This window comes from Onychostoma macrolepis, chromosome 17, assembly GCF_012432095.1.
Source record: "Onychostoma macrolepis isolate SWU-2019 chromosome 17, ASM1243209v1, whole genome shotgun sequence".
In the NCBI taxonomy this organism is placed as follows: domain Eukaryota; kingdom Metazoa; phylum Chordata; class Actinopteri; order Cypriniformes; family Cyprinidae; genus Onychostoma; species Onychostoma macrolepis.
In genome coordinates, this window is record NC_081171.1 from 1,009,943 (window position 1) to 1,031,891 (window position 21,949).

The following is a 21,949-nucleotide window of genomic DNA, read 5'->3' on the forward strand; positions in this document are numbered from 1 at the left end:
AAGGCTGTACAAAAAGTTTGACATTTTTTCTGTTGGGGTCAAATAGGTTGGTTTCCATGCAATTTGCCAAAAATCAACACTCTGAAAAACACTAACGAATCAGGTAAGAAACCTTTATTTTAGTTTGTCAGACATTAAAATATGAAACACATGAGAACTTATTAAATTTAAGACTCAAAGTTTACTTGAAATTGAAGACTTGTCCTCTGAATCATCCCAAGAAAATTCTTTATTTAGTTGAGTTTCACTGTCAAAAAAAATCTGTTTTTGGTTGTTAGTTTTTTGGATCTGTTACAGAACTAAAAATAAGCCAGAAACCCATTTTACCCTTACAAGGGTTTGAGAAAAAGACATAACAAAAAGGCAGGGAAAGTACAAATAGCAATAAATACTACTTTCACCAAGTATAAATAATATTAGATCATATTTATACTAGTCACTATAATATTTAAAGTAGTCATGACAAAATCTATTTTTTCATGTGTTGGTGCAGCTAATTTTGAACATTAAAATATGTGGGTCAAATTAAACCCTAACACAATGGAAAATAATAATAAAACTAATTACATTTCTCACATATTTTATATTTTTTTAGTTTTTGACAAGCTAGAATAGTGGTTTTCTGTTTTTATTTAATCTTTAAATCTTTCTGTTCTCCATTGTGTCGATTTTTATGGCAAATTGCATGGAAAACAATGGAGGTCAGCTTAACCCCAATGCAAAAGGGATTTATTACAGATGATCAATCATCCACTACCACAAAACTAGGACGTGATATGACATTTTATGAAAATATTGATGTAGGTGTTTATGCTGATAGAATAGTTTACATTTACCCATTAACTTGATTTAACCTTTCTCATTCGTGCCAAAATATTGCATTGGTTTCCAGGAGTTTTATCAAATCAGCTTCAAACTGTAATAAACATATTGAAGTCAAGTTTACGTTTAGCCCCAGCTATCTTTTTGCTGTGTATTGTTTGGCAGTAAAACCATTCAAATAGTGTGATGTAAGACCAATGAACTTTAATACCGAATCTTGGTCCTGTTGAACAAAGTGCGCCACCAAGTGGTGAAGAAAGGAACTTCAAAACACCAGTTAAACAGAGAGAGTTTAGTTTGACAACTTCATGTACAAAATCTTCATAAATGAGTGAAAAATAACAACAGCATTGAGGATAATCGCATAAGACCATAATACTGCTTAACATAACATACATTTCCTTGAGTTACACCATGAACGTTGTCTTTAAGGCCTTTCGAATGAAAATCAAGATTTTGCATAAAACATAAATAACAGTAAATAAGACACTTCCCAAATCCAGCCTTCTCCGATCTAATTTACAAACATCCATTTTCACTCTAAATACACTCATGAACTATTCTTACACGAACATCACTCTTCACACTTTCACGGACTCGTCTTTTCACTTACAGCAAAACTACTAGATTACAAAATTATGGATTTTAAACTGGTGACCTCAAATCACACTGGGTTTGCTTCTCGTACATTAGAGTTTGACGTTCACACCCAAGCGACCATGAAATCCACGTGCTGAAACAAATTCAGCACTTTCCTCATAATGTAAAAATATCACTCGCACCATTCACCTGTAAAACGATCGAAGCTCACCTTAGTGAAATAAATTAAGACCCCTGAATACAAGAGTTCAAGACATCTGCAGAAGAAAGCGTTTAAAGTTATGGCGACTTATATATCAATGGGTTTCATCGCTGACAGCAGCCTCCCCTCCGTAAGAGGGTTTTTGGGTGAACCTCTATAGTGACTGGTATCGTTTTCAGACGTAAGCAGGACAGATTTGGGACGCTCATTTGCAGCATTCTTATTGGTCTTTGGTGCTTTGTTGGTGACGTCTTCCAGCGCTTTGACAGCTTGATTCTTTGGACGAACTGGAGGTTTGGGTTTTGAGGACATTTGCAAACCACTTTCTAAACTTACAGTCTTTATCTGACTGGCGGCGCACCAACCCATCCTTGTGTCCTTCCGGCCTCCAATCAAAGAGTTTATCCTTCTGATGGACTGTCGGACCGGCGTGCGCTGGAACTTCAGAGGAGATCGGACCGCTTTGTCTTTGGGTGAATTGAGCGTCATCATGTTGAACAGTTTAATCTGGTCTGCAACTTTTATTCGGCGCGTTTCATTGGCTCCAGGATGGTTCTGTGGCTTCTCCGCTTGATCTTGAGGACCGTCGGTCTTATCTGTTAATAAAGACTCTTTGAGCTCACTCGGCAGAGACGTATTGGCATTCGTTTGCGATCTTGTTGCATACGGAGTCGATTGAACCCTACTGGAAGTGTCCAATCTGAAAGCCACGGGACTTTGGATGTCTAAAGCGTCGATCAGTTGACTGCAGTCTCCAGTGGCATTTGTTAGGAAAGCCCTGCTTTCATTTTCAAGACAAAGAGACCCATCAGGGCTGGTCTTCACAAACCGTGTCAGTCCGCTGTCAAACAGAGCGCTGTCTATATGTAGAGGCGTCAAAGGAACGATCTCGATTTGGCCGAACGTCACATTGTGGTCATCCGATTCGCTGGATTCAGACACTGTTTTGTGTGAGGTTTCCGAAGGCAAACCCACGTCAGAGTTTGCACCGGAGTCGTCTTGGGGTTCGTCGCGGTTCTGCTGTTTAACGATGCTGCCAGATTCGCCGGAAACTTGCTTGATTTTCAGTAGCGTGGGTCCAGTGTGAGAGCGTTCTTCGCTGAACAGATCCAAGGCGCTTCCGTCGCTGGAGGTGCAGCAGAGGCTCTTGGGAATAACGCTGCTGACCGTCGCAGGTTTGCTCACGGTGATGGTTGGCTCGGAGCGGTAGCTGCTCTTTAGACAGATGCTCACGGGAGTCTCAGAGAACGAATCCGTGGGAAGGTCATGCCGATGTCAGGAGTGTCTCCGCTCCACGAGCTTCTGTTTGTAGAATCACACTGCGGGGTCAGCAGGTTATCCTCCGATTTACTGATGAACTTGGAGCCTGTAAAGCAAACGTGGACAATATAACAATATTCTCAAAGAAAACACAAAATATACACAAATCTGTGTTTTTGAAAAGTCTGCTCATCTGTGCTGCATTTATTTGATCAAAAATACATTAAAAATTGTGAAATATTATAATTTAAAACAGCTGTTTTCTATGTGAATGTGTTAAATTGTAATTTATTTCTGTGATGCGCAGCTGTATTTTCAGCATCATTACTGCAGTCTTCAGTGTCACATGATCTTCAGAAATCATTCTAATATGCTGATTTGCTGCTCAACAAACATTTCTCATTATGTTGAAATTGTTACACTACCTTTCAAACATTTGGTAAAAGATAAATAAAAATAAAAAAAGAGACAGAAATTCATATTTTGATTCATCAAGGATGCATTAAATTGATCAAAAGTGCCAGTAAAGACATTTATAAGCAGCACAACTGTTTTTAACATTGAAAATAATCAGAAATGTTTCTTGAGCAGCAAATCAGCATATTAAATTGTAATGATATTACACAACATTACTGTTATTTATTGTATTGTTGATTAAATAAATGCTTATCTGGTGAGCACAGAGACTTCCTTTAAAAACATGAACAAAATCTGAATTATTCCAAACTTTTGACTAATAGTGTAGAAGAAATAAAGTATGAGAAATCAAAGAGTTAACAGCTTTAAGGTCAACATGAAAAGGCAGCCCATTTTCTACTTTTGTAATCTGATGAAGATAATGAATTAGAAAAATAAAAGTAGACTTGCATGTAATTTTATCCACGTGCAGTTAAACAGATGATCAGAAGTGTCTCTGTACAAGTGGACATGACATCCATCGAAAAAAATTTTTTTGGGATGGCATGAATTGTTCATAAGGTCAGAAGTGTCCATTTAAGTATAATTTTGATTTAATGTTGACTTGAAAAAAATAATAATTAAACCAATTTCTGAATATGAACGCTTAGCGCAATGTAACAGGTTCAAATACAAGTTCTGTCCAGCATATGTGGCCTTATGATAATGACCACACAATATCACTGGCTTATAACGGAAAATTCAAGCGGCAGCTGTTGTACATTTGCCCCACAGACTTCTACTGTAAATGCATAACTGTATTTAACCTGGAATATTCCTGCAGGCATAACCGCTATTTTAAAAGCTTAAAATTAGCCAAGCGTGTAGGACAGTTTGAGGAATGTCATAAATGCCAAAAGCATGTCAATAACGATACTGACCTTTCGAGGGGCTCTTGTTCAAAACAGCCGGACTGAGCTCCTTGGTGAAGTGAAACCCAGAACAGCTCTCTTGTGTCGCTAGGCGCCAACCTATGACCTCTGACCTCTTTGGCCCCAGTTGTGAATGTGTAATGACGTTCTGTTGAAATAGAGGCAGCTGCTTTTTACTCTCAGTGGTTTGTGATTGTTTGAGTCATGTCAGTGCTGAATTAAGACAGAAGAAATACTGATAGTAAAAGCGTTTCTGGTCAATCGTCTTTTTTATTTGAGCATATACACATGCATAAAATAATGACCATGTCAGTAATGGCAAGGAACGACCCAAAACCACAAGGATACACTTTAATTTGGAAAATAAAAACTGTTATAATAATATTAATATTTGTTTGTTTATTATTCTACAAATATTTTAGTAATATCAGGTTTTTATAAAATATAGATATTTGCTTTTCTAAAGTCACAATGTTACAACATTGGACAACATGTGCAAAGTCAATGAGAACACAATGATTAGAACAAACACATCACATTACATCAATTATCTTAGTGTCATAATATTAACAAGTGTAAAAATGTAATTTTCTTGATTGCTAAAAGCACCATTTCCAGCAGCAGCACTAAAGCCATTTGAATAGAAACACATTAAACATCCAGTTGTTGAAGTTAGCAGCCTTTCTTTTTCATAAAATGCATGAGTAAAACCCTCAAACCAAGACAGTTAAAGAATACATTAGAACAGTGTGATTACTGTATGCATGGATTGATCTTGCTTTATCCTCCTCAGATTTTTTGCATCATTAATAGCAGCATGTACCTACATTATACTGCCACTAGATGGAACAAGAGAAAACTGAAGAGATGAGAGTCACCCAGTACTCATGATTAATAACAAAACAAAAGTCCTAAATTCTGTTAACAACTTCTTAAAGTGCTATATTATTCACCCATGAGTAAATATTATTATATCAAAGTTAGAGGACACCATCATGCAAATTATAAACACGCAAATCTCAGATGCATAGGAGAGAGCGGTTGATTGTTCAGTCTCTGGTGGAGGTTGACAGAGACGATATATCTGAACTTACAGACTCTCGGCTGGATTTGCCCAAACTGAAGCGCAGACGCAGAGATTTTCTCACAGGCTCTTTCTTAGCGACTCTAGGCGAGAAACAGCCTGCCTTCCCCGATTCAGCTCTGAAGAAGACACATCATAATTTGAAATGGGTTTGAAAGACAATAACAGTAGTTTTGAAATGTTTCTGCAGGTCTTATGGAGGTCAATTTAACACGCTTTCAAGACCAAATAAAGAACACTTAAGAAACTGAAGGAATGTCAATATGGTCTCTAGATGTTAATGTCTTGTATTAGCAACGTTTTAAAGTTTAAAAATGTCCATTACTTTCATTCATTTTACAAAAAAAAAAAAAAAACCTAGATTAACTAATATATATATATATATGTAACTTTTACTGTATGTTCTGATGACACTGCAAAAAAATTATGTTCTTGTTTTCCACTGTAAATATCTAGAGATTCTTAAATCAAGACAACTACTTAAGCAAAATAAGACAGAAGACGTCTTATTTTTTGAGGAATTGATCAAAATGAAGCGAGTTTATAATTAAATCAAGGACAAATATCTATCAATTTGATCAGAAAAATTGACTTAATTTTGTTCAATTTCTCAGAAAACAAAACTTCATATCATTTTGCATCTCCAGTAAATGTATCTTGAGTTAAGGGTGTTCAGATATTTATATTGGAAAACAAGACAAAAATACTGGGGAAGATATTCATTTTTTTTATTCCATGCAACAATGAATTGAAGACTTTCAGCTCCAATTTAAGACCTTTAAGGCCTTAATTTGTGAAAGGTTGAATTATAACTTTTTAAGACCCGAAACCATGACCAAGTCTCACATCAATAAACAAAAACCTTCAACACGCCATTCCATCCTCAAAAACAAAAATATTAGTATGTGCAACAACAGATTTCACAATCATAAACACACTTCATGTTTAAATAATTATGCTATGTGGACCAGGTTAGATTTTGTTGGCACATCAAATACAGAAATCATGCAACCAGCAGTTGAAGACATGATGTAAAATCTGAATCAATGCAGCTTAAATATGCACGAATTTTTGAGAGCAATATCCAATAATTTCAATAGGAATCTATACAATCAGGAGTTTTGCATGAGGACGCAAGCAGATTTCACAACGGGTTCAAGCTGGTTATGCGAATTAACTGTTGACCAACAGAAAGCTGCGTGGTTTGAAAGCGACTTCTGCGTTTCATACACCACTGTACTATATTGGCAGTAGACAATACACTTTCTCCCCTCACACACCTTAAGGGTTAGTTAACTAAGAGTCACTACAAATGCAGATGAGAATATCAAGGTGTGTCGTACCTGCTCACGCTGCGGTCTCTCAGACGTCTGCTCTTCCTCCTGGCAGAGCTGCTGGACAGTCGAGTGTTTCTGCCCACAGAAGACGAGTCCAGAACTCCTGCTGCGCTGTGTGCTGAGAGATCACACCATCAGATGATCATCCAGAACCACACAAGAGTCCTGGAGCTACAGTATGCCATAAACCTCACCTGATCCGGGTGTAGATGCTCCTCCAAACAAAGCGTTCGGGAACAGCTCCAGGCCCAGGTTCTTCTTGATGGACCTGCGTTTCTTGTTGGAGAAGCCATAAGTTTGTGCCGACTCAATGGGAGTTTACGCTTGGAGTTCGGAGTCATGATGACAGGAGTGGCTATGGAGAAAACTGAGAGGAAAAGACTTTCATTTACTCAGAAGAACGAGAGTTATTGTTAAAAGCCTTTTTTTTTAACTTTGTTCTGTAGTTTGGAATAATTAAGATTTTTAAATGTTTTTGAAAGAAGTCTCCTCTGCTCACCAAGGTTGCATTTATTTGGTCAAAAAAAAAATATTACAATTTAAAACAGCTGTTTTCTATGTGAATGTTAAAATGTAATTTATTTCTGTGATGCGCAGCTGTATTTTCAGCATCATTACTCCAGTCTTCAGTGTCACATGATCCTTCAGAAATCATTCTAATATGCTGATTTGCTGCTCAATTATTAACAATTTACTGTTGGTGCTTAATTATTAATAAAGGTTCTTATCTATGTTCTTTTTTCCTGATTGCTGATATCCGAGCAGCAAATCAGTATATTAGAATGATTTTTGAAGGATCATGTGACAAAGACTGAAGTAATGATGCTGAAAATTCAGTTTTGATTTCACCAGATACTTACATAGAAAACAGCTGTTTTAAACTCTAATAATATTTTTACTCAAATAAATGCAGCCTTGGTAAGCAGAAGAGACTTCTTCCAAAAATACAATAAGAAACTAATTATTCCAAATTGCTGACCAGTAGTCTAAATACTCCGACTACAGATTTAACACAAAAGAAAAAGCCAAATTAAACAGGTCACTTTCAAAGCAAAAAGTTCAGAATGACAAAGAAAGCTTTGAGTGACTGACTGAGAATCAAGCAGAAATTATTTAAAAGTAGAGGAAACATTCTTATAAGCTCTGAAAGAGAAATATCAAGCTGTATGTTACCAACAGTGTGTCATAACAAAGCTGAGACCCATCTACATGATGCATGAAAGCAGGCACAGACAAAGCCATCTTAAACTAGATAATAAAGAAACTTTGAAGACAGCACGTGTTCATGACATGTAGGACGTGAAGAGGACAAACTGGCAGCTGATCTACATGCAGTGAAGTCTGATGAGAACATGTACCCACCTGCTCCATCAGACTGAGGGGTATTTGTTGGGGTTCTACTAGTTTTAAACCTATTCAGAGCTCCATTTACCATGTCTGGAATACAAAACAAACCCACTCAACTAATTATATGCCTTCAAATCATTATTAACCGTATCCACCTTCCTTCAAACCAGTCATGTGATGTGATTTCCCAATGACATGTTATGACTTCAGACATGGTTCTTACCTCCTAAACTGCGTCTGTTGCTTTTCTTCAGGTCTGAGTTGGTGCTACTCTCTTCTAGAGACAAAGATGATGGAGAAAACACTCCAGCATCACAACCCAACATAGCTGGAACCTTCTCCATCAGGAACTGAGGAACCACACCTATAAACAACATCCCATAACAGCTCTGTGAGGTGGGTCAGCTTTAAAGAGAATTCCTCCCACTGCCATTCACTATTAGCTGATTCAAATTTACATTGGCGAATGCATACGAAACATTTCAAAGCTTCAATTCTATTTCATAGTCATGCATCTTGAAAAAAAAATTCTGCTGATTTGAAATAAAGGCCTAATATTACCTAATTTGATGATGCCGAGTTCAAAAATATCCCTATATAATAATAATAATTACATCATGTACAGTTTTTCACAAAATAAGAATGGAGATGTTATATGCATCAGCTTTACAGTGCTTAAAATAAATAATGTTAAAAAGAAATATTCAAAATGTATCATTTAAAAATAAGTGAAAGTCAGGACTCAAGATTAGGCATAAAATAATGTCTTCAGAATCATTCATACATGTAAAAATAAGCTGAGAATTCATTAAATGGCAATAGTGGTGTTTTTCTGCTCATTAGGGGAGAATAAAATACTTCAACTCACAAATGCATATCAAAAGCAAAAATGCTACAAAATGAATCGTATTTCGTGAGAAAGTGTGACATGAAAGAGCAAAACAGACACTATTTTTGGAATCAGCCGCTCAAAATTAATGAGAAACTTGGATTTCATTCAGCAGATATGATGCAGGGCTGTGATGTATTTACATCAGGGTTTCCCAAACTAAAGTTGACGAAAAGCTATTAATCTATTAAACTGTAAAAATGTAAAATAACAAAAAAAGTTTCAAAATAAGTAGTTAAAATAGAACAATTGAAACTTTGTTTACCTGCATGTGACTATTAATCAACACCAGAAAACCATGAAATGTGTATAATCATGAAAACGTGTGTAATTATTGAAATATCAACTTTAAATCACAAGTGTGTGAATGCCTGATTTACATGATTGAATTGATTGACTACTTTATGGATTAATCAGATAATAGTCCTATCCCTAACATGCTTTAAAAACGAATGTTTTCATAATGTAATTACATGGAAGGCACACATACCCAGGTGCTGAGCGTTATCTATGAGACACTGCACAGCCGCTGCCTGATGCTTGAGTCTCTTCTCCGTGCTGCTGCTCATTTTGTCCACGCCGTCTCCACAGTGAAAGAGATTGGGTGCAAAGATGACCGAGAGATTACTGCTGTCCATCTTATTCTCAGCACATCTGAAAGTTGCAACACACACACTTTACACGTGTTTAAACACAAAAGAGCCTCTAAACAGCTTCTGAAAAGAATTGCTATTCAGAGGGAATCCAACAATTAGCATAACAAGAGATTCGAGACGGAGAGAAACATTGCTGCGCTTGTCGTCGTACCGCTGGGAGACGCTCTTCAGGAAACTGAAGAAGTACCGCAGTGTGTTTAAATTCCTGTCGGGCAGCACGCAGGACAGCAGGACCGTGGCCGAGGTCCTCTCCTCTTCCGTGGGCAGCTCCTGGGCCTTCAGGAAAGCACTGTGCAGGTCTGCGGTCAGAACCGGCTCGGGAAGCTCCCGGAAAAACTGCTTCAGAAGTCCAGCCACGTCCAGTGGGAGAGCAGTGGACAGACAGTCCTCACCCTGGTCCAGTTTGGCCTACAGGGTCAAAACAATACGGTCGCTGTTAAATAATGCCACCAGTGAGAGTCTCTCCAGTGAAGCGAAGCGGAGGCCACTCACCCTGAGGCTCTTGACCCGCACAACAGAGCCTGACTTTCTGAAGAGGCCCTCTGTGTCCAAATGCTCCATGAGGCTCGTACAAACATCTGCTATGAAGCTGACAGAGATTGAGACACATTAACACCACATACACATGCAGGGCAAATAAATAAATAATACAATATAAAATCCAGGGCAATATTTGGAAAATATATAAAATCTAAATGCATAAAATAGTAATAAAATAATAAAACAGAACAAAATATTAAAATACAGGGAAATAAAGGGTAAATAAATAAAATTATATTTATTTGCCCTATAATAAAATTTTAAAATAACAATTAAAAATAGGGATATTCAGGTCAAATAAAATAAACTAATAAAAGAAAATATAGGGCTAATACATAAAATATAAAATACAGAGCAAATAAATATCAAATAGTAAAATAAAATAAAGGGAAATATATAAAAATTAAAAATAAATAAAACAGTAATAAAATAATGTAAATGAAATGTAGGATAAATGTGTCCATATCATCAGGCAAAATATTTATATTGATTTGTTATAAATTCTTTAATTAGACAGATGTCTTGCCATGTATATTTTGCTGATTTTGTGTTTCTTTTTACTATATGGTTAACCACATTCCAGGGATACTGCACTCCATAATGCCTGTATCCCAAAACATTGTAACCATACTGTATTTCAGTGCAATCCATGCTGTACACATCTTCACTTTGAGGATCAATCACGCATGTGTCAATCAGCTCCATTGTTTCTGGCATTTAAAGCCATTCATGCTGCGGGGCGTATACATCGTTTCACCTTGAGACGTTGTAAGTAGCTGATAAATGGTGTCGTTTAGACATGCACTCAAATCAACCAGGGTATTCATTCTTTGTTTTTGGTTCATTTACATATATTAAAGGCATCTGTATGCAAGTAAATGTTTGACTCAGTCTTACCAGGGTATGTCACCGTAGTCTAGCACATGACAGTGTGGCAGACCTTCAAGCGCAACCCCAAACACCCTCACCTAGAAACACAAGAAAGATCTGTTCAGGTAATGATGCATATGAACAAGAGAAGCTCTGTGTGTTTGAAAATCAACAGCATTTCCATTTCATGTCATTTCCACCAAACACAAATTACTCTCATAAGACCAGAATCAAACTGATTGTGTGCAGTAACCGTTACTGTAATTAATCACATTTCCTGCTGTGCTTTTACAGCCAATAAACAAGCCATAAACACAGACCTGTACTAGAATAGGTGTTTTGTTCTGTAATGTTAATGCACAACATTTAAGATGTGTTAACTCATCTTTGTATTACAATAAACCACATGCACAGGAGGTTAATCAACCATTTGGTGCGACTTGATCGATTCTGAACAGATGAAACCGTGCCCCAGTAATAGAAAAACATGCAACAAAAATAATTCCAACTAATGAATACTGAGCATTAATCATAACACGCCTTCAACTATATCTCTGTATCTCAATAATTAGTGATCTGCCTTTCTTGAGGTTTGCATATGTCTGTTTATTAATGAATTTGACAAATATACAGCATTTTATATGCCCAGAAATGCTGCTGTCTACATAGTAAGCTCACTAACATTTGAGACACCGCCGTAGATTGACTAAACAATCAGTATTTCCGTGATAAAATCAATATTTAATGATGTCTTATGAACTCACCGTGTTCGCCGATGTCTGTTTGTTTCTGTTTTTATTCCAGTTTTTGATTTTTATTCCATAAACCGACCGAAGATGCTGAACGACGGCCAGACGAACCACATTTCTCTCCAAAACCTTCATTATTACGGATAAAAACGACTTTAAACGGCTCGATGTGAGAGGTAATACGTTAAAAGGTGCTTTAGGTTTAAAAACAAGCGAAATAAACGTCCTGGATGTGTTAAAAACACAAGCTCTGACGGTTAGCTTATTTTTCCTCAGAGTTCCGCTTGACACATTTCAATAAAAACAACCGATCAAAGTCATCAGACTCCTCTCGTATTTCGTTTCCCGGCTCTGCTGCGCCTAAACATCATTTTATAAAATGAAAAACGCGCTTTTAAAGTCTAAATATCGCCATATAAATGCAGTGTTTGCTTCTGTGTCCGCTTTAGTTCCCGTCTTCACAACGGCAGCTCGGAGAAAGACGTTCAAATTTCGCTCTGTCTACGTCACGCACGCGTTCCCTGCACTCTGATTGGGTCGGGATGAGTCACGTGAGGCATGGACCCGCCCCCTCCTCTGCGTGACACGCGTGATTGATGGCGCAGCAGATGCTGTTGTGTTAAGGTTAAAGCGCGTTTGTTTCTGACCTGCAACATAATATCATACATTTCTTGAACAACAGCGCCGGTGCAGAAAGCCATGCGCAACAAGTCCGCACTAGTGCTGGGTCCATATTAGTGGCATATCTATCCGATGATCTGGTGACTGAAATATAGGTTGCTACATTTTTTCACAGGCTTATACCATATACCATGGTAGCAGTGGTATATTTGACCAAATCTGATTTGGTCTGATCTGTTTTCCCTGTTTTTCTGTTTTTCTTGTTGTACCAATTTTTATTTTATTTTTATTTTATTTGTTTAGTTAATGGACATTGTGCTATTGCATAATAAAACATTTCTGTATTTATGTCATTTAGTAATTTACATGATACTTAAAGAATATCATGGTTTCACAGACAAGGTTTAAGACTAAAGTGCTTGTCTGGGCTGTTTTAACTGAAACTTGGTACCGACTGATCTTAAAATATGTCAGTTCTGTTGTTTTGTCTCTTGATACACATCAGTAGTGTTTTTATCAACATTTATAAAAGTTACTTAAATGTCCTAATTGTTCTATGGCCTACCCCCCCCCACCCACCCCCATAAATTCCTTTTTGTAGTTTCCATCATAGAATAAAAACCAAAAAATAAATGACTTTTTATTTCACAATTGAGACTTTTCATCTGTGCTTGTTTATATCTCACAATTCTGAGATTATATCTTGCAATTATTTATGTATTTTATACTTTTATTTTTCAGAATTGCAACAAAAAAAAAAAATAATCTTTTTTTTTTTTTTTTTTTATTCTGTGGCGGAAACAGGCTTCCATACATATTTAATAGCATGCATATTTTTTATTTTAGGAATTATTCTGTGGTAGTACCATGGTATTCTTTGGTGTATGTAATTATTCAGTACCATACCATGTCAATAATATATGTATAGTAATATATGTCATACCATGCCTTTTATCAACACTGTACCATGGCACTGCTACTTTTTTGTATACCTCTGTATTTATTTTATTTTATTTTTTGCATTTTGGGTTGATGCAGTCATGCAAAAAACAAAAACATTCAAGTGATCACTCAATACAATGTTCTCTGTTATCAGTTATCTGTTTTTATTACAACATTACATGTATATACAGTAAAAGAGACGGTACAAATGTACGGCTGAGACTGAGAGATTGTTGTTGGTTTAGAAGCACTTCCTGTGGACAATGGAAGGACCGGCCTCATCGTACTCCTGCTTGGTGATCCACATCTGCTGGAAGGTGGACAGGGAAGCCAGGATAGAGCCACCGATCCAGACGGAGTACTTACGCTCAGGAGGAGCAATGATCTACAGAGAGACCAGAGAAAGGTTTAGTGTCTTAAACTCTGAGTAACCAACATGTGACAACATCTTAACATGGTAAGAGCGGCTCATAATTGTAATAATTTTTGATTGGTGACACTTTACAATAAGGTTCCATTAGTTAACATGAACAAAGAATAAAATACTTCTAAAGCATATATTAATCTTAGTTCACGTTAATTTCAACATTTACTAATACACTGTAAAACGTGATTTATTTTTTCTAAGTTGTAAATAAAACAAAGATTATTGAATTATGTTTCAGCAATCTTTTTACTTTTAGTTCAATGTGTTACTTGCCATTTCTTTGTAACTAATAGTGAAATGTACTTGCCCTTTCTGAGTGAAAATTGATTCATTATAAATGTCCGCAATATATATATATATATCCTACATCGAATCAAAAATTAATTGGAAGTAAAAAAATATTTACATGAATGCATTTGGCAAATGCTCTTCCATTGCATGCATTTTAAAGTTTGATCAGTTCATGCATTAATGGGAATCAAACCCATGACCTTCTGTTTGAGTTGCATTGTTGAATGCATGTCATCTCACCTTGATCTTCATGGTGCTGGGGGCCAGAGCGGTGATCTCCTTCTGCATACGGTCAGCAATACCAGGGTACATGGTGGTACCACCGGACAAGACGTTGTTGGCGTACAGATCCTTACGGATGTCAATGTCGCACTTCATGATGCTGTTGTAGGCGGTCTCATGGATACCAGCGGACTCCATACCTGAGAGGTGAGGTGGATGTTGAGCGTTCAGTCAACAACACCGATCACTAATAGCCAATATAAGACCATCCAAGCGAGACTCACCAATGAAGGAAGGCTGGAAGAGGGTCTCGGGGCAGCGGAAACGCTCGTTACCGATGGTGATCACCTGACCGTCGGGCAGCTCGTAGCTCTTCTCCAGGGAGGAGGAGGAGGCAGCGGTGGCCATCTCGTTCTCGAAGTCCAGAGCCACATAGCAGAGCTTCTCCTTGATGTCGCGCACGATCTCACGCTCAGCTGAGGAGAGGCAAGATTCACGCGTTAGCTCGTGCTACTGTCGCACCTGTCCTCTCAGACTATACCGACACTCACCGGTTGTCACGAAAGAGTAGCCTCTCTCAGTCAGGATCTTCATGAGATAGTCAGTCAGATCGCGACCGGCCAGATCCAGACGCATGATGGCGTGGGGCAGGGCGTAACCCTCATAGACTGGGACGTTGTGGGTCACACCGTCACCGGCGTCCAGCACGATACCTGCGGAGGACAGCGCGGGTAAATCAACAACAATCGTGACAACAGCAGTCGCTGATGTATCGTTCACACCTGTCAGCTGCTAATCTTACACAATGCAGACAGCATTTAAGTTATCCACACGTGTAATTGTATCATAAATAATACAGTGCTAGTGATAAAAACATAAACGGCAGCCATAGTCTAAAAAACCCAAAAACCTTAAAACCTTAAACAAACTTAAAAGGAATTTTTTTTTTTTTTACATAATTTCAATCTATAATGATTTGAAAACATCACTAAAAGATCATACTGGGAATCTGGGTTATTATTGTTAACCAAAACTAAAACCATTAAAAAAAAAAAAAAGCACTTGATATAAAAAATATAGTCTATATAAACCTTATTTCATTTAGGGCTGGGCGATAAAACAGTAACGCTAATTATCGCGATATAGGCTAACTTTTCTCAATAAAACGATAACGAGTTTGATAAATGTTCGCAAAAGCGGAACGAAACAGCACTATTCAAAAAATCTGCCTTTAAACTTGAAAGAATTAAAGACTTGACATTTTTCGTGGCAATTATCGGTATTGATATTTGACTGATCTGAAAAGTTTTATTGTGATCTTTTTTTTTTTTTTTTTGCCCATATCGTCTAGTTTGTTGCCAAGGCAACAAGATTTAACATTTTCGTTTTGAAGAACTAAAATAACAAAAACTTAAATAAAAATTAATACAACTATAGACATTAAAAACCTATTAAAATTGACAAAAAGACACAGCCAAATTACTAAAACTTTAACTGAAATTAAAATGAAAATGGAAAACAAAAATAAAAACGAATTCAAGATATTTAAAAAAAAAAAAAGATAAAAATGACAAAACACAGAACTAAATTACTAAAACTTTAAAATTAAAACGGGAAAAAAAACTAATTCAAAGTTTTAATAAAAATGTAACTAGTATATGATAATAATTGTTATATGATTCCAACATATCACAAAAATTAATGAAATAAAAAAAGAGATGTTTTCACATTTGATGCCCCTGCAGGACATCACGGGGAACTACAATCAAACAGAATCTGATTTCAGCTCTTAAAGACAGAAACTATTCCAATGCAAAAAAATAATAATTAAATTACATTTATATAAATAAATAATTTTTTAGATTTTAAATGTAACAGTCAAATTAGATTCTACTGGATTTAAGAGAGAAGATTCTACCAGATTTTTTTTGACTAGGGAACTTTTTTTCTTATAGCTAATTGCATTTATATCATAACATTATTGCATTAATTGCATAATTGCATGATCCAAAATATGCATTCATGCTTTAACTATAATATTGATTTCGCTCTTTATTATAACAGAACATGGGTTAAAAGCACTAACCAGTGGTACGGCCGGAAGCGTACAGGGACAGCACAGCCTGGATGGCCACATACATGGCAGGGACGTTGAAGGTCTCAAACATGATCTGCAAGAGCAAAGCAGGCGTGTGTTATGAACCAGTCCGACTAAACCGCTCTAACTCTCTGAGAAACCGTCAGACTCTTCATCAATACCTGAGTCATCTTCTCCCTGTTGGCCTTGGGGTTGAGAGGGGCCTCGGTGAGCAGGGTTGGGTGCTCCTCGGGGGCCACACGCAGCTCATTGTAGAAGGTGTGGTGCCAGATCTGAACAGCACAGATGATTGTGTTAATCGCAATGCGAGATGCATGCATTTAACTATAATTTATTATTGCATTATGCATTTAACTATAATTTATTACTGTAAAAATCGCACCTTTTCCATATCGTCCCAGTTAGTGATGATGCCGTGCTCAATGGGGTACTTCAGAGTCAAGATACCTCTCTTGCTCTGAGCCTCATCACCTACGTAGCTGTCCTTCTGACCCATACCCACCATCACACCCTGATAGAGAGAGAAGCATGTTTAGTGACCACTCCAGGAGAGGATTTCCTCTATAAAGCCTGTGATTGTTCCGCACCTGGTGACGGGGTCTGCCAACAATGGAGGGGAAGACAGCACGGGGAGCGTCATCTCCGGCAAATCCAGCCTTGACCAAGCCAGAGCCGTTGTCGCACACAAGGGCGGTAGTCTCGTCGTCGTCGCACATGGTTGGTTTTCTGGTTGGTCTGTGAAGGAAACATCACAACACGGTCAGAGACGCAGAGAGCAAGAACCGAAAGTGCTGATAAACATGGTTTCTACACTGATTTTACATCCTAAACCGCCTAGACTAGTCTTAACAGTTAGTCGTCTAATTGTCAGGTACATAAAAAAAGGTCTAATTTGAGTTCAAAAGACAGATTAAGGCTGACTGCTATTTGGTCAAAGATCGTACTTTAGTTACTTGAAATAAAATATTAAAAAAGTTATTTCTGCTAGTTGCTGGAGTACCAAACTAACTAACTAAAAAAATAAATAAATAAATACTAATAAAAATGATAAAAACACACAACAAAATGTAACGATTTTAACTAAAATGAACATGGAGAACATAAAAAGAAAAATAATAATAATTACAAAAGCATCAAAATGACTAAAACTAAGATTAAAAGGAAAACGGAAAATAAAAATGTAAACAAATTCAAAATATTACAAAAACTAATAAAAATGACAAAAACGCGCAACAAAATTAAAATGAAAACAAAAAAAGGAGTTAAAAATATGTTTAAAAAAACATAAAAATTAATGAACTTTAACTAAAATGACAACAGAAAACATAAAAAGGAATTATAAATATCAAAAAATTAAAATGACTAAAACTTTAACTGACGCTAAAATGAAAACGTAAAAATAAACGACTAGTTCTTTGGATCCGGTTCTGCATTTACATTAATGCATTTAGCAGATGATTTTATCCAAATCATTCCTGTTAGAAACTCACCTAAATCACATATTCATTCGGTATGAATTGTCTGCAACTTAGATTTTACATTAGAATCGTTAAATAATAATAGACTACAGCGATCAGAGACACGTGTTTGCTCTCCCCGCTCTGCCCATGAAGGGTTAGTGAAATCATATCTCCTCATGGCAGCTCAAGACTTCCAGCCGGATTCACTAATGCCAAAGAAAGGCTAGAGTTTAACTGGAGGACAGACGCTGTATTTAGAAGAAGTCCTCAGTCCTCTGCTCGCAGCTGTCAGTGCATTGCGTCACACCTGCCTGCCTTCATTCATGCCGCTCTGATGCTTCAAGAAAAACGCCTTTAAATCTAGTATCTACTTGCTAATCGCACTCAATTGTAAGATTATCTGCTCCATCAGAAAAACAATCGTTAAAACTTTTCTCCAGTAGCAAAATCTAACTGTTAAGTCCTTCGCAAACCCGCCAGCCCAAACTCAAAGCGCAGATTAAAAGACCTAAAGAGATTTCAGATGCGGTAGCTTCTCCGGTTGTTCGTAGGACTCACCAAGTTGTTATCACAAGACTGATGCTTCCACTGGGACAGAGAGACAAGGTGAGGAGCCCCTTTAAATAAGACCGGCTCCCGGGGCCCGGGGCGGAGCATCGGGTTCACACAAGTCCAAATAAGTGCAGCTAAGAAAAAATAAAAACCAGAAAATAACCCTCTCCACCCATGAACCTGATCTCCGGGTAGATCGGGCCTCCCTAAAATTAAGAAAGGCTTCCTTAGGAATAGCGGGCTGAGCGCCAGTCATCCACGTCATGAGTCTTTAAGATGTCTGCGTTAAATGCCACATAAAAAGGCATATTTGAATATTTATTATAGTGTTTATATTTACACCACCCAGCACTTTTTTTGTGTGCGTATTTCATGCTATGATTATTTAAATAGCAAATTATAATGTGCATGTTTCATATATAAATATATTGCTTTTTATAAAATATATATATTTAAAAATATATACTTTATATACAGTGTTCATCTGCTTTAATTTGATCTTTTTCTTTTATGCAATTAAAAAGTATATTTTTATTAAATGCTTTTAAAATACTTTATATATATATATATATATATAGTGTTCCTCTGCTTTTATTGGATATTTTTAATGTAATTAAAAATATACTTTTCATGAAGTATATTTTTATTATAATAAATATACTTTTATATTTTTATTAAAACACTATATTTAAAAAGAAAACTTTATATATATATATATATATATATATATAGTGTTCACCTGCTTTTATGTTATCTTTTTCTTTTATGTAATTAAAAATATACTTTATTGCACTAAATATATTTTTATATATATGTAGTGTTCATCTGTTTTTATTTTATCTAAAAAAAATACCCTTTATATTTTTTTTTATACTACTTTTTAATCTGTTTGCTTTTTAAGTGCTTTTTTACTGCTTGGATGAAAGGTTGCAGCATGCATTATCACTGTTGGAATGTGTTTTAAACAATTAGACGTTCATTCATCCGTTATAATTAAGATATGGCACATAATCATTATCCCCCCACATTTTCAAATCATTCCTGCACTGTTTGCATGGATTTCTCACAGATCTTCTTCATTCTGGCTGATTGTTGCCGTGCTTGTGTCAGTCTGCTGTGGGAAACGCTGTGAGGTTTACTAGGCTATAGTCAGCACTCTCTTGATATAATTCTGATTATTCAGCTTTTTACGAACACAGGCTGCCTAAAGATGTCAACCAACCGTAACCAGGGTTTGCCGGCTCTCGTTTTAGCAACATCTTAGAGGCTCCTCGCTCTCTCCAGGATGAATACTGTATATGTCAATGGGCCAGTGTGCTGGCATGTGGGCTCGAACCCTAAATGTGGTTAACAGCTGAGGGGTAACGCCAGCCGGGCCCGCTCCCCCTTGCCGCGCTCTGATTGGCCGGGGTGTAGTAGTAGCTGCGCTCTGATTGGCTTAGCTCTCTCCTTTTAGGGTCACAGTTCTCATCAGGTGTTATGAACGTGAAGCCGGTCGAGCGTTTGTCCCATTGGTGTGATTCATAAGAGCCCTGATCCGCAGCACCCCATTAGGAAATACAACCTCACTATGGCAACATATGGACGTCTGGAGCCGCGTCTGTGCACGCAAATCAACTTTCTTAGACACATCTCCAAACTAGTGCATGGACTGGAGCTGAGAACTGAAATAGAACCACATAAAATCAATGTGAATCATTCCTTTCATCTGTCTATCTGTCTATCTATCTATCTATCTGTCTATCTATCTATCTATCTATCTATCTATCTATCTATCTATCTATCTATCTATCTATCTATTGTTCTATCAGTCAATTGTTCTCTCGTTCTATTTATCTGGATTAAATGCTCAGTTAAAAATGACCAGAATATAATTAAATTAAAAACGAAATACATTCAAAATCTATCAAAATGTGGTGGATAAGTACATTAATTTGTACTTATTTTTAAAAAGAAAAAAAAAATTAATGTATAACAATTATACAAATATCAAATATTTATACAAATAAAATAGATAAAATTAATTAATTTTTTATATATTATTCAAATGAAAATCTGTCTATATATTCAACCAGTTCTTATTTAATTTGGTAAATTAATGTCAATTTTATTTATTTATTATTTATTATATATTATTGATGATAATTTAATTGAAAAGTAAATATAAAAATATATTTTTAATTAGATCAAAAAATTATATATATATATATATATATATATATATATATATATATATATACATTTGTGTGTGTGTGTAATTAAAATATTTTAATTTGATAAAAAGGTAAAATATTTATTTGTGTATATTATTGAAATGTAAATCTGTCTATTAGATTAAATCACTAATTTATCACTTCACCATGTTCAAGAGTGTAAGAATGGGTGAACTGTATTTAAATAAATTGTCATGCAGAAAATGAATATGTAGAGCTGTAAATGTGTGTTTTGAAGCTGAGTTTGATGGAGGCGTCTGATCTGTCACTTTATATCACTGTAGGTTACGAGGGTTCGTTCCTCCTTCACATAGTCCACTGCTTGAGAGTTTGACTATTAATAGCTGTTTTGCTCTGTCTGCACATAGAAGCGAGTGAAGGAGCGCGCAGGATTCCACAGCAGTTCAATGATGAACCAATACAGCCCTGATTTAATAACGCACATGTGATCTCATGAGGGAAATAAGTCATTTAATTATCATATGAAGAGCAGTTAAATAGTTTGCATCCGTTTTTACTGTTAGCCAATAACACTAGACACTAGTCACAAACAGCAGAACGAGTCTCAAGCTGACGTTTAGATCAGCAGCAGTGACGTGAAATTATTCATGTCGTATACCCCATTTTTAGTAAATTAATATGACTATTAATTACTAAAAAATTTATTTAATGCTTAAGTAATTTTATTAATTCAATTAAAAATTATGAAATATATAAAATATTTTTAACTACATATAATAAAAACAGATGAACTCTCTCTCTCTCTATATATATATATTCAAAAACAGTTATTAATTTTGGTAAATTAATGTCAATTTTAATTATTTATTAATTAATAATTAATTTAATTATTCATATTTTGATTCAATTTAAAATTACAAAAATATTATAAAAGAAAAGGGTAAAAGACACATGAACACTAGTGTTATGTAATTATTCATTTTAGTAATGTCAATTTATTATTTTATAGTTATAAAAGTTTATAAAAATTAACCAGTTATGATTCTTTTTAATAAATTAATGTCTATTTATTATTGTAAAATTATGAAAGTTATTAAAAATAAATTATTTTTACACACACACAAAACCAGTTATCATTCATTGTAATAAGTCAATTAATTATTTAATACAATTAATTCATCAGTCATAAAAAATATAAATTTGAATAACATAAAAAGAAAAGGATTAAATAAAATCAGATTACATGAAAAATAAAACTATAAAGCGGTAGTGAACACGAATAGTTTAAGACAGTTAAAGCACGGTCTATTTGTTTCAGTCCTAATTTAAGAACGATACAATCGAGATGTCAAATATAAATAGTTCTCGATAAGACTCTCGAAGCTCGTGAAGTCTCTCGGATGTCTCTCGCAGCGCGCGCGGACTGAAGAGCAGCAGCGCCACGCAGCGGCGTGATGACGTCATCTCCTCATCAGCTC

The 21,949-nt window shown here is 35.9% G+C and overlaps 2 protein-coding genes across 2 annotated transcripts; both read right to left on the reverse strand.

The window, feature by feature from the left end:
- Positions 1 to 962: 962 nt before the first annotated feature.
- arhgap11a (Rho GTPase activating protein 11A) lies at positions 963 to 12,872 on the reverse strand. The gene is given in 14 exon segments (XM_058749883.1): positions 963 to 2,880; positions 2,883 to 2,990; positions 4,222 to 4,360; positions 5,307 to 5,415; positions 6,640 to 6,751; positions 6,828 to 6,944; positions 6,947 to 7,000; positions 7,996 to 8,070; positions 8,204 to 8,344; positions 9,360 to 9,523; positions 9,677 to 9,933; positions 10,018 to 10,114; positions 10,963 to 11,033; positions 11,700 to 12,872. Coding segments are annotated over 14 exon segments (2,733 nt in total). The 5' UTR covers positions 11,820 to 12,872; the 3' UTR covers positions 963 to 1,711.
- A 515-nt stretch (positions 12,873 to 13,387) lies between these two features.
- On the reverse strand, positions 13,388 to 18,429 carry actc1b (actin alpha cardiac muscle 1b). Its single transcript, XM_058748733.1, has 9 exons — positions 18,304 to 18,429; positions 16,873 to 17,020; positions 16,668 to 16,796; positions 16,447 to 16,557; positions 16,274 to 16,358; positions 14,739 to 14,900; positions 14,472 to 14,663; positions 14,206 to 14,387; positions 13,388 to 13,632 (listed from the first exon to the last, which is right to left on the reverse strand). The coding sequence occupies exons 2-9, from the start codon at positions 16,999 to 17,001 to the stop codon at positions 13,489 to 13,491; spliced, it is 1,134 nt and encodes a 377-aa protein (XP_058604716.1). The 5' UTR covers positions 17,002 to 17,020; positions 18,304 to 18,429; the 3' UTR covers positions 13,388 to 13,488.
- Positions 18,430 to 21,949: the final 3,520 nt, after the last annotated feature.